The 14,354-nt window shown below is 34.9% G+C and overlaps 2 protein-coding genes across 7 annotated transcripts in view; both read right to left on the bottom strand.

The window, feature by feature from the left end:
- Positions 1-14,354, bottom strand: part of ClC-a (chloride channel protein 2) — a 50,419-nt gene that overhangs the window by 23,554 nt on the left and 12,511 nt on the right. The window contains exon 1 of one of the 3 annotated variants that reach the window (XM_018019958.2): positions 569-1,488. The exons of 1 other annotated variant lie outside the window; for it this stretch is intronic. In XM_018019958.2, coding sequence (XP_017875447.1) covers positions 569-714 — 146 coding nt within the window. In that variant the 5' untranslated portion in view covers positions 715-1,488. Of the gene's footprint in view, positions 1-568; positions 1,489-14,354 lie in introns of those variants that run through there. One more of the 3 variants, XM_026811331.1, reaches the window with a different exon arrangement.
- The window catches only part of LOC108622231 (putative oxidoreductase YjmC), an 11,439-nt gene continuing 8,641 nt past the window's right edge, over positions 11,557-14,354 (bottom strand). For 2 of the 4 annotated variants that reach the window (XM_018019962.2, XM_026811343.1), the window contains exons 2-3: positions 13,308-13,687; positions 11,557-12,852 (exon numbers count right to left, since the gene is read on the bottom strand). In XM_018019962.2, coding sequence (XP_017875451.1) covers positions 12,004-12,852; positions 13,308-13,640 — 1,182 coding nt within the window. In that variant the 5' untranslated portion in view covers positions 13,641-13,687 and the 3' untranslated portion in view covers positions 11,557-12,003. Of the gene's footprint in view, positions 12,853-13,307; positions 13,764-13,840; positions 13,949-14,354 lie in introns of those variants that run through there. The other 2 variants (XM_026811342.1, XM_018019963.2) reach the window with 2 other exon arrangements.

Below are 14,354 nucleotides of genomic sequence, written 5' to 3'. Positions count from 1 at the left end.
CTAATGCTCATGAATGAAAACATGGAATTTCAATTGTACAAATTATTTGACGCCTTATGGACCGAATTATTTTATGAAAATTAATTTTTTTATTATGTTTGTCGAACTGTAAGACGAAACATCGAGTTTAAAGAGCTAACTCTTTGGGGTAGAGTGGGTTAAAAACTGTGCTATCTTTTGCTTAGCTTTTTATGCAGGGTGGGATATATTTTAAGCCACCTTGAAAAGTTGAAGTTACTCATAGTCATATAGTTTAGTATTTTATTTATAGTTATTTAAAATTCCGTGCAACTTGGGTTTTTCTCTTTAAAATCGTATGCCTTAAAGAGTTAAACATAGAATTTTTATTCTCAGATGGAATTTAATCTCTGAATTCGTGTATCTACATACTGCAGCTTAGAGCTACATTTACATTGCAAACAAGAGAACCGTTTCTCTGTTGTAATACATTAGAATGAATCACATGATTAATTGCATGAATCATTATAAAAAAGTCTTGATTCGTGTCATGGTACAAAACGTTGTACCTTAGATTTTTAAATCAATATTGCAAGCTTGGACGGAGTACCTGTGTGGCCTGTTCCGTCGATTTTCTCTCAACTTCGCCATCAACCTGGTAAATTCCTCCCATTCCTTGTCGACCTCCTCCTCGCTACCATCCGGATGGTAATGGAGCTCGTCCAAGAGCTCCTTCTTCGTCGCTTGATTCGCCATTCTTTTGGACACTTCGCCACTAACCCAGAAACAATAGCTCGATATCGTACTTAATCGTTAAACGATATGAACGATGATAAATCCTTTTATAACTCAGAGTATCACTCTTGATTGGAACTCGTGCGAGCGTGGATAAAACGAATTACGTAACGGCGTGGAAACGGTGAAGATCATCCTTAGAACCTCTCAGAAACTATCGTCGGGAATCAGTTTTTTCAGAAAACTTTGAGCGAACGCTTGAAACCGAATATTCATTCTCCAGTCGTGGAAAACGTTCTTTAGAGATGATTTGGAATTGCATGAACTATCCGTGCAGCCAGGCTTCGGTGTATGGACTTGTTTGTGGTCCATAGAAGACATCCGAATCGAGAATGGATCGAAAAATGGTTGGAAGATTCGCGTCACTGACACTGGTATCAAAACGCGGCCGGTGAAATTGGCGAAAAAAAGGAGGCGTTGAGAACTGAATAGACAGAGGAGCACACGTCGTACACGAAGCAAATGAGTCACACTGACAATGGGAAGCGTGAAGAGCGTAACACCGCTCTCTGGACCTCAGATACGGGAGGGCCTGAGGCTGGTCCAATTTACGGACTCATTAGCTAGCCTCGACTGTTGTCGACGTCGCCGCTCGCGATATAACGTCTCCACGCTTCAACTCTATTCTACAGCTTGTATTCCATAGAAATTCTGCTGATTAAAAGAGACTGCAGTCAATAATTTCTGATTAAATAAATTCCCTTATCAATTTTATCATCTGCAATATTCAGTAACGAATATCAAGAGACAAGCGAAATTTACCCAACGAATACTTCATATTTTATTTCTTTAAGTGTACTTTTAATTCATTTCTATTTTACTAGGGTGAACCAAAAGTTTGTTATTATTTCAATTTGTATAATTCTTTGACGTCAATAAAAATACTTTATATACAAGTGTTATATATTATTCTGTAACTTTTGAAAAGTTATTTAATATTTACGTATTAGTTACACTTTTGAGNCACACACTCTCTCTCTCTCTCTCTCTCTCTCTCTCTCTCTTTCTCTTTCTCTTTCTATTCTGATACCATTTTCACTTCACAGGTCGCACGTAACGCACTACTGTTCAGTTGTAAATCCTGTAGTGTGCTGATCTTTCTACTGTGATATCATTCTCATTTTACAGATCGCACGTGACACACTACTGTTCAGTTGGACGTCCTGTATTTTGTATCATGCACACACATCTGGCAACAAATCAATTTTGGCCTGTACTGAGACAGAAGGTGGACGTTTTCTCTAAGACGATGTCAGAAGAATTGTGGCATGAAAACTTTAATAACTCAGAAACTAATAATTTCCGAGTCTATGTTAATATAATTTTTTGTCTTCTCTGAACATTAGGAATTTATTCCTGAAGTTTTGCCCACCATTTACGAAATACCCTGTATAATACAATCTACAGGGTGAACCATGAATCGTGATCAGTAGAGATTACTCTGTCATTAGCAAACACTATGAACTATGTAGAGAATTTCCACGTGATAATCACGTGAAAGTTCTCTTGAAATCATGCTATACCTGATAAAAAAATTTTCGATCCGACTGCTAATGCCGGTGATTCTAGAGATGTTTCTGAGTAACAATTTCTTTTTGCAAAATGCAAAGTGAGTTTTTGAACTATTAACGTAGAACACTGTCCAATGAGAGCACAGGTAGGGCCCGCGTTGAGCCAACAAACTGTATACCACACGAAATTACTATAATCGTCTACAATAAATCACTGCTCATTGTATCATAGTATAAAACTGTTCGTAATATTGTAATATGGATCTGGATCCACATTTTCCACCCTGATACCGTAACAAAATATATGATACAAACTATACACTACACTCAATTTTCAATTACTATAATTGTCTACATCACAATGAACTTAGAATATAAATTGCAATATAAGAGGCACGACCCTTCTGTTCAGAAAAAAGCAACAAATAAATGAACCGACGTACCTCAAGCCAATTCGCCGGTCGGGATTTCGCAACGGACACGCGATTAACGAAGCACCGATGGCAGATTGTTCGTATTTATCGGATAAGACCGGGCGCGGGCCGTAAATTCGCGTGTTTATCCCCGAAAAGCAAAGAGGTAGCGAGAGATAAAGGATCACGCCGACTACTCAGTAAATTTGCCTAGAGTAGTGCGTCAACAAATCGTTCGATTGAACTTGAAACCGAAATGGAGGATTTTGCGCTGTACAAAACCAGACACCTGACCGATCAACGGTTTCGTTACACAAACATAGAAACTATTGGCTTAGCAAGAAAGCAATTTCGTTACGTGAACAGTTTAATTCGTTTATTTTATTAAAACAAAAACAGATTAGTATAGTTTATTTTCATTACAAGTTTTAAAAGAATATAGTGGATAGTTTTGATTTGATGTTGAAAAGTTTAAGTTTAATTTAATTAATCATTAACGTTAAGAAGAAATAGTTCATTATAATAAAAGGAAGTAAGAAAAAGAATGTAGAGAATCTGATTCAAAGGAAGGTAACAAATGTAAAGAGAATATGTACACGGAAATCCAGCAAAGCCGAAAGGCAAGGCGAGGAATAAATAAATAAAACAAATCTGAACAAATACTTTTAAAATTGTGTGACATAAAAAATATCATATCTTTATTTTATACTCTATAAAAATGAAATGAAAAACTGGATAAAAGGTGTGCATTTATACTTGTTGCATTTTGCTTGCGAGTGTACTTGAATGCTTGGCAAAACTTCGGTACGCCGGTCGCGTTCCACGTTTTACGAGCAAAATGTGCAAGTTTTATGAATCCTCCGGGAAAGAGAAGATGTATTATTTTTAGAAACCAGGAACGCCGTGTTGCATCCACGATCTGTATGTACTCCTCGTAAGATGAGTTATCGCGTCACCGTCAAATCAAACGCGAAACTCGTACGCATGGATTTAATAAGAATGAGACAGAGAGAATTGTGTTGGTAATATATTAACAAGGCGCGAGTGCTAATTTTGTAAACTTCCCAAGATTTTAGAGAAGAAATTCAGGTGCGGTTGTAGTTTCCTGAACGTGAATTAAAGAACGGATGGAGGTAATACAATTCATAGTGTTTAAAAGAAATCTGTTAATTATTATTATCAAAAGTATGTGAACCGAACAAAATATTCTTAATTGATTCAATGTTTAACATTCCGTCAGGAATCACTAAGATTTAAAGTTTTTCTGGTTAAAGTTAAAATAATGAAACATGTTTAAAATTTTGAATTTTTTATTGTTGTAATGCAGCAATTAGAAAGTGTGCTACATTGCAAGTAAGTTGCCTTGGCATGCATCGCAGATTAACAAAATTATTATGTTTATATAATGGAAACTTTTGAGTTATATGAAATCTTGCTCAAATATTTCCTCATCCGATCTTATAAGTTAAAATTCGTTAATAAAAGAATTCTCAATCCAGACTACATTTTTAAATTGACAAGATAATTTAATTTTATTTTGCATAAAAATCCGCAGTCTAATAATTAGCTACAATTGTCTTACTTGAAAAACAATTATAGTTTCAGAATGAATAGTAATGCATTCTTAACAATGCAGGTAATATCTCCACACTTTCGTGCCACTTCGCGAAAATCGTTTCTAAATTTGCATAATTCTCGACTCCCATTGTCTCCCTGTTAACCACTAGCTATTGTCTTCCATTCATTCAAAAGTTTATCGATTCATATATTCAAAAGTTTGAAACGTTCTTGTTCTTCAAAAACCCATTCACAGGCTATTCATAATTGTCTGACCTAGTATAGACGTTACTACTGTGTTTCAGCTATTAATACACTGCCAACTTTATGCATTTATGAGGAAATTGAATGTGTGTACTGTGTACGAAAGACGTACACGCTGCACATTAATCAATTTTTATATTAGATAGGGTTTTCTTGTGATATATTATATATTATATATTATATTTATTAAATAACGTAATAAAATGAAATCAGGGAACTAATTTTTGAATAAGATGACAAAACTGTATATCTATAGTGTCTCTTGAACGACTGTCACCACGGATGTCCCATGGGTTCACGACCCCATGCCTGTATATTAGAGCATTGAATTAGTTAATGCCAGTCACATGGCCGAGTCGCAACCAAATTACATTCTCGTGATGCGAGTCAACAGTGCAACGATTGCATTTTCGACAGGATCGTTTCGTCCAATCATTGGGCCCTTCCTTCCTGTTTAGCCCTGTTCTTCGAATCACTCTTGTTTACCACAACTGACCATTAGATTAGCCCACCAGCTTCTTATTTTTCATTGAACGTAACAAAGCATTAACACAAAATGTAATAGGGTTTAAACTGTATGAGTGTGAACTGTTAGAGCGTATAATATAATTAATTATAATAACCAGTGATGTTTAACGATGTTAATAATTCATGTTTCTTCAAGATTTTAACCAGAAAGTTAATTTTAAATTTAACAATTAAGTCGGGGCAATAAGACCATTGATAATCTTATAAGCGAAAAAGTTATCTAAGTCTTACTGGCTAATTTCTAGTGTGCTTAATTTAGATTCGGCGAGATTAGAATCACAGTTGTGATAAATCAAAAGAATGAGAATACCCTTATGATACGGAAAGAGTCGTAAGAATTCATGTTGAACTTTCTCGATGGCCTGTATTTGAATTTTATAATAAGCAGACCGTGGGCTAATATTCTAGAATTGGTCTAACCAGAGAACAATAAAGTATTTTTAGAGTAGGTATTGGAATTATGAAAAAATTTACAAGTTCTGTAAATAAATCCGAGATTTATAAAAAGAAGAAATAATACAAGTAAAATGATTATTAAAGCTATCAGTCGAAAATGAAACTCCAAAGTATCGAATATTGCACGAATTACTGCATATCGAATTACCAAGTACATAAAACGTGTGAATGATCTTACTGAAAACTTTTGTACTCTAACAAACGTGCTGTGTCAGTCAGTTAGTCAGACTGATAGAAAAAATTATATCTTAATCCATAGTTTGTATATTTATTTCTATATATATATCTGTATAAATAAATAAATATTTCATGGACCAATTTAACAATTTCCATAATTACACGACATTCTAATAAACAATGTATTATGAATAATTTCCCAAGCTAGGAACTATGTAATGAATATTCTTAGCGCCGTTTTTTTTCGTTTGTAGAAAAAAAGAATCCCTCGTGCATCGCGGGCGTGTTATCACCGAGAAAAGAAACGAGATAGCCCGAGCACGCATTTGCGGCCTGCCTGATAATAATGTGGCAACAAACAAAGCGTGTCTCGATAACTTTTGAACCCCTTTTACGTTCACGGCCTGCAAAACAAATTCTATTCCCCAGGGAGTACAGAAACAAACAATGCAACGTGTCTCAGTCTCTTCCTCAAGTTGCATGACCCTTTAAATGTGAATAATGACAAAGCACTTCAAGTTTAATAGTCATTAGATTTTACAATAGTAATACTGTACAAAATTTGAGCAATTTTACAAGGCTATTAAAGAAGTTATTATTAGACTGCAGATATTTATGCAAATCCTTATTTTTACAAATAGGATTAAAAAAATATACGTTACGCCTTTCCCGCGCTGTTGCATGCGTGTACGATATGGCCATTTGTGGTCATAGACTTGGACATGATACTTTAATCATTAATTATTAATCCTGTGTTACGTATTAAGTTTATATAGTTACTATTATGAATTACATTTACGTTATCTTATCGAATTGGTGATTATTCATCTATAAATCCTAACAAAATAGATTAAGTTATGACTACAAGAGACCTTGTGACGTTTTATTGTTATCAGGCAAATTGCAAATGGCTAAACCTGCCAAGCGATTACTGTAATAGTAATAATGTTAATAGTAGATAATATGTATTAGAAATTATACGTTAAAAATTCTCTATGACAATGAAATATGTCGAACAATTTTCTAAACCTTATTTCTGTGTAAATACAATTTTTCCTACAGTTTATTCCTTGATATATTGGAAATAGCTTTCTATCGCATTTCTTAAACTTTTATTAGAGATCCTGCGGTTCACACAACGTTAACAAACCAGCTGTTTTTTTTTTTTATAAAGAAACCATAATCTAAAAACGTTATGTCTTTCGAACAGGCTTTTATAGAATAAGCTTGTTAGGGAGGCAAGTGCTATCTACTTCGGATTACCATTTCCCTCAATTTTTATTCGATTTGAAAATTTGTTTTCTCGGTCGATTGATCTCAAGTACACGTAGCGCACGTAGAAAGTGCATTTTACGAACGATGAAATTTCCATTTGCCAATTTCTAGTCGTAGGACGCGACGCGAATAAATAAACAATATGGATGGCGTGGAATACGAATCCCAATGATTATGCATCTGTGTCTCCAGTCAAGGGAATTTCGGTGAAACAAGTGGATCGACCATGTATTATTTAATTGTACTTGAATTTTCTTTAATATTTTTTGTATCTTTTCTTAATGCTGTCATGTAGTGTTTTTGCAATTCCCAACATAAACGGATATGTTGAAATAAAATTGCTTTGTATTAAAAAAATCTCTTGAAGAGTATAAATATTTTACATTAAGCAAAATTCTTATAAAAAATATTATAATGATTAGACTACGGATTTTATGCATTTACGAAAGAAGTGAAAATGCAGAAATTTGAAATACACATGTAATCTATTAAAATACATAAAATATCAAAAGCTGCAGGCACATCACGAGGACAAAAAGTATTCAGTCACATTTTTCATATTCATAACACAAATGATTTATTTTGCATAACATAATTGAATAATGATTAAATTGATAACTGCACGACATATTATTACATAATTGCGTTAGAATATTAAAATATTATAAATTGTAGTGTGTAATGAAGGATCTGCATTTTTTAGTACTTCATCTTCACTTGACTGATGTTGATACTACATAAAATTGTAAGCGTAACGACGTTAATGATAACGCGGAGCCGAGGCAGACTCAGAGTCTACGACTTTCTTTGATAACCCTGTTTACTGATTGGTGAGACAGAGAAATCGGTCTGGTCGCCCACCCTCGATTATTATTAACATTTATGCGTCGTAAAAGTGTTACTTCGTCGCATGATTAAAAAAACAGTCACTTCTCTGTGAATCCTCGAAAAACTTAGTTTAACTAACTGTTTATTCAATATTGTATTCAAGTATAGATCCAAAACGATAAAAATGAATTCTTTTAATAAATCAAACTTAATAAGTTATGTATATGCAGGATGTACCAGAAAATGTATTAGAGCCGAAAATGACATATTAGGTGGACCATTCTAAACAACAATTTCCTTTTGCAAGGATTTCCTTTTTCGTTACTGAGTTATTAACAAAAAAACACACACTAATAGNAAAAAATATTATAATGATTAGACTACGGATTTTATGCATTTACGAAAGAAGTGAAAATGCAGAAATTTGAAATACACATGTAATCTATTAAAATACATAAAATATCAAAAGCTGCAGGCACATCACGAGGACAAAAAGTATTCAGTCACATTTTTCATATTCATAACACAAATGATTTATTTTGCATAACATAATTGAATAATGATTAAATTGATAACTGCACGACATATTATTACATAATTGCGTTAGAATATTAAAATATTATAAATTGTAGTGTGTAATGAAGGATCTGCATTTTTTAGTACTTCATCTTCACTTGACTGATGTTGATACTACATAAAATTGTAAGCGTAACGACGTTAATGATAACGCGGAGCCGAGGCAGACTCAGAGTCTACGACTTTCTTTGATAACCCTGTTTACTGATTGGTGAGACAGAGAAATCGGTCTGGTCGCCCACCCTCGATTATTATTAACATTTATGCGTCGTAAAAGTGTTACTTCGTCGCATGATTAAAAAAACAGTCACTTCTCTGTGAATCCTCGAAAAACTTAGTTTAACTAACTGTTTATTCAATATTGTATTCAAGTATAGATCCAAAACGATAAAAATGAATTCTTTTAATAAATCAAACTTAATAAGTTATGTATATGCAGGATGTACCAGAAAATGTATTAGAGCCGAAAATGACATATTAGGTGGACCATTCTAAACAACAATTTCCTTTTGCAAGGATTTCCTTTTTCGTTACTGAGTTATTAACAAAAAAACACACACTAATAGTTTTAAGTTCTCAAAAGACGTAAAATATGTAAAAATGAAAAGAAGAAATCCTCTCTCTCTCTACAAATGGAAACACATCCTTTTAAAAGCTTTATCTAGCAATAAGGTAATTATCCTAATTTCTACTCACGGACTTAGGTTTCTTTAATTTTAAGACAACATATGAAGATGAAATATAAAATTATATAAAAACGACATATTGAGATACCATAAAATTTTACAGAAATAACATTAAGATACATAAAATGACAGTGAGTGAAAATTGTGACGTGACCAAAAATTGGAAAAATGAAATTTTATTAAAATCTGCTTGTTAATTCTGTTATCGATAGAACTCCCTTAAAAAAAGTTCGAGTATTTCAAGTTCTACCCTTTCGTTAAATATCAGGTACATAGATTAAAAGACAAAGATAGTGGATACCTAATCAGTCTCCAGTTTTTAATCAGATGTTTCAAATCTGATTAATCCTAATGAAAGCTGACAAGGCTAATCTCGGTGGTATTGAACGCATCCTTGCGGGATAATTACTCGTTAGAAATGTGCGTCTGTCACGAGAGATTTTATGAGCCTTGCCGTAACGAGTGATCAAATTTCGTTGATCGAGCTTCCACAACACATTATACCAGTGACCATCAACTTCACATCGATTCTACTACAATCGAGTATCAGTTTCATCACGAATGTTAAAACGAAATTTAAAAAAAACACAAATACTCTAATGATTGATAAAAATATCAAATATCAAATATTTATACAGTGAGCCACATTTCAGAACTGCATAAGTAATACAGATTTAATATTGGAAAGACTTAATATTCCTTGGGGTATTAGAAAGCTTAGCTTATTTTTATTATAACGAAGTTTCATAAAAATCGATGGAAACGGGTGAAGCCATATCCTGGCTAGTGGAACAAGGACACGGCTTTAACAAACTTCGATTTACCGAACGAATTACCTAAAAATTAACAAGCGAGCCAATTAACGGCGTGGAAAATTTGAAGACCTTCGATTATGATCTCTTATAAAAAATGATTTCTGTGCGCTCTACAAAAAATTAAACATACAGTCGGGGATACTTTCATAATGGAATAATTTTGTTAATATTGGACCAAATAACTTGAATATTCCTTAAAAGTTGTTCAAGACAGTAAAATAAATATTATTATAAATAGCAATTGAAAATGAGGTACAATTAGGTGAGATTAAAATGAAGAGAAGAAAGCAATCGAACTACTTTAATAATTATATAAATTTAACAAGTTAAACGCAATGTCAGTCATTGTTGACTGACGATATAAAATTGAAAATATTATATTCTTGTATTAATAAATTTTAAGCTTCAATTATAATATATCTTTTAACTCGAGTAGTTAATTAAAGAATCCACTGTACTTAAAAGAAGCACTAATTTTTGCGGAGATTATGTAGACAGAAAAAACCATAAAAAAGCTGTTCAATTCTGAAATGAGTACGAATACACGTGGAGACAAAAACATGAAATATATTTGAATTTTTTAAAATGAATTTCGATTGGGAACCAAAGGCTTATAACTACACACGTGATTCGCAGCTAGAATTTCTTCACGCTTCGCGAACGTACGATCAGATCAATGGACACGAGATCCTAGATTCCGGGATCTATCGTCCCGATTATGCAAATGGCTCGGTTGTTGTTCACCGGTCTGGTTCCATCCTGTCTATCGGTAATCACCGATCATTTTGCACAGTAACGAGTGGAATCGAGATCTCGCGAGCAAGTCCAAGGCCGCCGTCGTCGTCATCATAGACCAACGATCAGACCGCAATACGCGATATTATATCATTGTTTCCATCATCAAATCGTCGATACTGTCACGCGACCAACTGAACTCGTTCCTTTCCTGTCGCAAACATGCACGAAATGCAAAACACATTATTAACCAGGCCCAATTCGTTCCCTATGGTTAACAGACTGCGGATGTTTACGCGTTAACTCTGTATTTAAAATCCAGAACGTTAATCTTGAGACTGATCACTGATTAAAATTTTCTACCACGAACTGGCAACAATATCTATGGTCATGTTCGAGATTTGAAAATTAGTAAAGTTTTTGACAACGTGCACGGACTTCGATGATTTTTTCAATGATGTCGTTCATAGCGAATGAAAGCTTGATTCTTGCAGTTTAATTTAAAAGAAATATTGAGTCTCTATTATTTCTTCTCTCGATATTAGTTTCGTTATTTTTTTCTAATATTAACCATTCTTTGATGCCACTACAAAGGGTTTGTTTAAAATTTCATGTATGAGGGCAGGGTCGTGTATTAGAGTGACATTGTGTATCGGATAAAATCGCGTTTGGAGTCAAATTACATTAGGATTTCGAGTTTCTTAATGATAATTTCTTATAGATTACGAAGATTTTTTAGATCTTCGAAGGAAAGCAAGAACAAATTGTGTATCTAGTTTAGTAAGTATCTACTAACGATCTGTAATGCCTTGCATTTTAATAGAACCATCTTAACGATAAAATGAAAAACATGTTATACTTGTATAAAATACTTTTGTATTTCAAACTATATACATGATTATAAATATACTGTATAGAATTATTAATAGAATATATAATAACTGTGTATAATTCTCTTATACAATTATATATGATATTTCATATAATATAAAAATTTGTAAACTCGTCCAAGTATTTGATAAGTAAAGATTATTAAATATTCTTAAAATGGTCATATAAATGACTTTAAAATTGTTTTACAAATAAGTCTAAAAATTATTATATAAACAGATCTAAAAATGGTAATACAAATAAAAATTGTCGAAGAATTTCGTGGTATCTGAGTTGACGTTTCAATTTCCAGTGGTAATTAGAAACCCAGTGCTAAGTGCATGAACTTGCATTCGAAATCAGTTCCATGCTACGTCGAAAGTTTAGATTAGCTGGACAAGCTGATAGAAATATGTCACCAACTGACGTAGTCGAATTGTTAATAACTCGTGCGTAAATAATAGTAATTCGTACGCACATATCATTCGCAGACTACGATGAATCTTGGACCCTTAGCATAAAAAACGAACTCTGAAATGAATTCGAATCGAGCAAGTTTCTAATTTTTCTTAGCAATGAGTTTCATGGGCTTGACACCCATGTGCTTAGCCAACTCCTCGCAGGCTATTATCATGTTAGCATGATACTCTATCCCACCTTCCTTATCAACCTTCATCATATGCGCCCTTTCCGGATCGCCAGGAACTAGGACAGGCTTGTCACCGATTTTAGGCAACTCCCTCAACTGTTGAAGCAGCTCAGTCAACCTGGCCTTCGACCCACAGCCAAAAGCTTCTGGATCTATGGCCATGAAACAGTGGCCAAGATCTGCTATCTTCTTTTTGTCTGTCCATTTTCTGATGTTAGGTCCAAACTGCGAGCCAGATAGAATACCACAAAGTACTTCGACCATTAGTGCCAGACCGTAACCTTTGTAACCCGAATTCCGTTCCTCCCCTCCGAGAGGCATCAGAGTGGCAGCCTTGAACGCTTCTTCGGAGTTGGTAGTGACTTTCCCATCGCTTCCAAGCGCCCATCCTTCAGGTATATTTTCCTTTTTCCTGACAGCTAACTCGATTTTCCCTAACGCTACGGCTGTGGTGGCCATGTCAAGGAGAAATTCATCACCGCATTTGGCGCCCATTCCAAGGGACAAAGGATTCGTCCCAAGAGCCGACTTTTTGCTACGAGTAGGGGCCATCAAGGGGCTGGTGTTCGTGCAGGTAAAGCCTATGAGCTGTTGCTCGATGGCCATGCTCGTGTAGTACGCGCAGATGCCGTAATGGTTCGAGCCACGTGCGCTTACCATTCCTATGCCGAATTTCTTGGCCTTCTTTATGGCCAATTCCATGCAGAAGTTACCGATCACCTGACCGAGGGCATTGTTCCCGCTGACCAGCGCCACGGCCTGGAAAAACCGGTCCAGAACTTCGCGACAGGGTGCGATAGTTTCTTAAACTTAAGGCGATTATATAATTCAAAGCTGTCAATGTATAAATAAAAAGTTAATAGAGAAATAAAAATATGTTATTAGCTTTCATTGGTTTAATAATTTTAACAATTTACGTGTTTAGTCACTTTAGAATTGAATTCTTAATCTAAATAGAATAATGCATTTCTTTAACTTCGTTTTGTAATAGGAATCATGTACACGAGCATTGAAAACTAACACTCAAAAACAGATCGAGAATCATTGTCCCAGGTTGTACATAGAGAGATAGTTGTATGTCAGGGAAGATATTGCAAGTCAAGTTCATTTCTGAGCTGGGAAGCAAATATAAATAAATATCTATCTATCGATATTGATTGAATTAAATAATTTTTTTTAATAAAATTATCTCCTCTTCGAAACGATCTTTCTACCTTACAATCTTTGACGACTTCTGGCTCGGCCTTGGCATCGGTCATTCCACTTTCAAGGTCTTTCACGTAGAGCGTGAGCCTGTTCATGCCATGGCTGAAGTGACCGCGGTAGTCGGCGGTCATCAAGTGATGCCCGACGATGTGACCGTCGTCGGATTTCGCGCCGGCTTTCCGCATACAATCGCTGATGAACCTGACCACCTCGTCCTTTGGCGCAAGCACACCCTTCTGATCGCTACCCAGCCTCAGGCTGACCCAGGTCGGCCTTGACGATTTCTTCAGCAATTTTGTGTTCCACGTAACGAACGGCAGGCACGCGTGTACGGTCGGCATGGTTGCCTTTGGATTTGCTTGCAACCGTTGGGATAAAGTTCTAAAATCTATCAAAAAGACGCTGCGACAGTTGTTCCAATCGGTGATTGTATGCTTGGTGCATAGAAAGCGTCGCGCATCCGACTGATTGATAGAAGTTTCAACTTAGGTTATCGGTTCTTATCACCGACCGCTCTAGGAGGAGCGCATTATCGATATACCTTCTTTTGTTACTTTCTTCTACGGCTACCACAGCTTTCTTCAGAATAAGGATGTATTGGCTATACAGTCAATCCCAAAAGTTTATGTATCTTAGAAAAACGCATTTCCTATAATTAAAAAGAAATCAGACGACGGAAGAACAATGCTAATAATAAATAGCTATTGTGCTAAAAAGTATAGAAGGAAATATTCAATTAATTGTTGACGCTGGCGAAAAGCTTTTTATACGAAAGTCGTAGGTACTGATATCCTCTACAAAGAAAGTTTCTATGCATTTTTCTTCTAACTCAAGTATTTAACGAGTTACGTACGATTAATCGGCATTTTATTGATGTTGACAAAATCCGACCATCCCAGCGTCGAAATGGCGAACTTTTGACAACAAATTTCGTTTTTCCTCAATTACTCCTAAACCGTTGGTCCTACGGGAAAATTGCATAGGACCTTTCTTGTAGAGAGCGACGAGATCTACAATTTCTGTATAAAAGTTTGTCGCTAGCATTAATAGTTTAC

This window comes from Ceratina calcarata, unplaced genomic scaffold (genome assembly GCF_001652005.2).
Source record: "Ceratina calcarata isolate Rehan_Ccalc_2016 unplaced genomic scaffold, ASM165200v1 scaffold211.2, whole genome shotgun sequence".
In the NCBI taxonomy this organism is placed as follows: domain Eukaryota; kingdom Metazoa; phylum Arthropoda; class Insecta; order Hymenoptera; family Apidae; genus Ceratina; species Ceratina calcarata.
The sequence above is the reverse complement of the archived record's forward strand: the minus strand, read 5'-3'. Positions and strand labels throughout refer to the sequence as shown.